General features: G+C 28.2%; 1 protein-coding gene across 2 annotated transcripts in view; it reads left to right on the forward strand.

Moving 5' to 3' along the window:
* Window positions 1-2274, forward strand: part of LOC100160014 (E3 ubiquitin-protein ligase SH3RF3) — a 19045-nt gene extending 16771 nt beyond the window's left edge. For both annotated transcript variants that reach the window (XM_001946759.5, XM_008182227.3), the window contains one exon: window positions 1954-2274. In XM_001946759.5, the coding sequence (XP_001946794.1) occupies window positions 1954-2122 (169 nt within the window). In that variant the 3' untranslated portion in view covers window positions 2123-2274. The remainder of the gene's footprint in view (window positions 1-1953) is intronic.
* The last annotated feature ends 580 nt before the right edge of the window (window positions 2275-2854 follow it).

The raw sequence follows: 2854 nt of genomic DNA on the forward strand, positions 1-2854 counted from the left end.
CTCATAACTTATCTAAGATTTGAAAATTGAATACATGATACCTCATAAGTCGTTATATTTTAACAAATTTTACTGGAAAGAAATATTAATTTTTTTATGAGCATTTAAAGCTCTAATTTTTCTGAGGGGTGCCCACTTGCTAACTTTTTTAATCTTAATTTATGCAATGACATTTTTAAAATATTTAAATTAATTTAAAGTTATTACCTATTTATACTGTGAACCTTATCAGACGATTCAAATGCAAGTTGTTACTGACTCAAAAAATAATAACAATAATATTAGGTATATAATAGAAATATCTATATATATAAAAATGATTGTACATTTTGAATACATTTTATAACTCAAGATCCACGGAACTGATTTTGATAAAAATTTCACGGCATATTAAGATTGATATGTAGATGATTTCTGTGAAGTTTGTACGCTGTGCGATAAGTGGTTCCAGAGTTATGGTCTTTTAAGTGAACACCTAGCGACATGGCGTTTGTTGATTTGTATTATTATTTTTTGTCAGTCTATATATATAAAAATGTGATTGAATGTGGGTGTGTATGTGTCTCCATATTACCATGGCAACCAATTATATATTATTTTGAGATTTCCGTCGGTGTGTGTGTCCATATTACCATGGCACCCAATTATATATTATTTTGAGATTTCCGTCGGTGTGTGTGTCCATATTACCATGACAACCAATTATATATTATTTTGAGATTTCCGTCGGCGTGTGTGTCCATATTACCATGGCAACCAGTTATATATTATTTTGAGATTTCCATCTGTGTGTGTCTCCATATTACCATGGCAACCAATTATATATTATTTGGAGATTTCCGTCGGTGTGTGTGTCCATATTACCATGGCAACCAATTATATATTATTTTGAGATTTCCGTCGGTGTGTGTCTCCATATTACCATGGCAACCAATTATATATTATTTGGAGATTTCCGTCGGTGTGTGTGTCCATATTACCATGGCAACCAATTATATATTATTTTGAGATTTCCGTCGGTGTGTGTCTCCATATTACCATGGCAACCAATTATATATTATTTGGAGATTTCCGTCGGTGCGTGTGTCCATATTACCATGGCAACCAATTGCATATTATTTTGAAATTTCCGATGGAATGTTTTGTATATAAAGAAGATAGAATAATTTAAAAAGGAAGAGAACTAACCCCGGGAGGTGCTCAAACAGTAATTTTGAGATTTCCGACGGAAATTTTTGTTTATAAATGGTTGCCGTGGCTTTTGAAGCTATTATAATAATTATTGGTTGTCGGGAAACGAAGTGCACGAGATCAACTATTGATTATATTAATCCACCATAGGTAGAAATGTAGAATATGACAAACTTGATATAACTTTGGTACTTTAGAGTTAAATCATACACTTACGTACAAACTAGGGGTCCGCGATTAACCGCAGGTAGATATATAATATACTGCTGCGAATCAGAATTTTTATTCCGGGCAATGGAAAAATTAAGATTAATTTTAAACACCATACACTGAATATTAAATAGCGAATTGAACAAAGTTTGAGTCATATAAAGTTGGTACATTTAACGGGCAACATATTGCACATATTCAGCTAGTACATAATAATATTGTAATAATCAAATATTTTTAATATTTTAATAATCGACATGATTTTTTCAAAAAATAATCAACCTGTTGTTATACTAATAGTTAAATAAGTTACTTCAATAGCATTATCAAAAATATATCATGTAATATACTTGATACAGGCCATCTCAGCTAAGAATTGTTTTTTTGTGTACAATAATAAATCATTGAATTAAAATTTAACATATCCATTACAGTGAACCATTCTACACCTACTGTACAGCAGTGCGGTACCCATTTGCCCACCATTTTAATCTACAATATTATGACCACCTGACACATTTAAGATTTAACTATAATGAAATTCATTTTTAGGTGCAGATGTATTGTTGCATATCCACCAAATAGTGAGTATGAACTAGAACTCCGAGTAGGAGATATTTTATATGTACATAAGATTAGGCAAGATGGGTGGTATAGGGGAACATTATTGAGAACCGGTAAAAGTGGTTTGTTTCCATCAAGCTTTGTTGAGAAAATTTAATATTATTTTCTGCCTAATATATCGTAAATAGTCTTATTTAGGAATATTAGTCACTGTTAATTTAATTTAACTTAACTATTAGAGTACCTAATTAATTTTTGGTAAAATTATAAATATATCTCATCCAATTTATGTACCAGAATTGTCAATGGTGTAGTAAACATTTAGACTCTTAAAATATGTAATTCAATTTGTGTAATAATTTGTGACTGCTTCGGTTAAGTGTATTTTTATTTATATTAAAAACTCAATAAATTTAACCATATTCATTAATTAAAAATTAAAACATTTTGTATCTTATGTGATATTATATATTTTAGCTATAGAAGTCGACTACATTAGGTATAGATTTTATTTTAAGTTTTAATAGAAATCAATACAATATTCAGATTTAATATTTGTATAATTTAAAATATTTTGTTTTTATATAATTCAAAGACGAATTATATTTTATTTGTTATAATAATAGATGTTAAAAACACCCATAATTACAGCGTATCCAAAATATTGTTGATTTGTTGTTATTAAAGCTATGTTTCCATAAGTATACTCAAAATTGTCATTGAGAGGTTTTTAAAAACAAAATTTCTTTTTAATATATAACATTATATAGTTAAAATAAACAGATAATTTTTTATTTCATTATATATTTTAAGATCCAAGACTTAACTACTAGATAAAAGATGCAATTAATTTATTCTTTTTATAACATAATTACGTTATATTTGTCTT

This window comes from Acyrthosiphon pisum, unplaced genomic scaffold, assembly GCF_005508785.2.
Source record: "Acyrthosiphon pisum isolate AL4f unplaced genomic scaffold, pea_aphid_22Mar2018_4r6ur Scaffold_21966;HRSCAF=25449, whole genome shotgun sequence".
Classification (NCBI taxonomy): Eukaryota; Metazoa; Arthropoda; class Insecta; order Hemiptera; family Aphididae; genus Acyrthosiphon; species Acyrthosiphon pisum.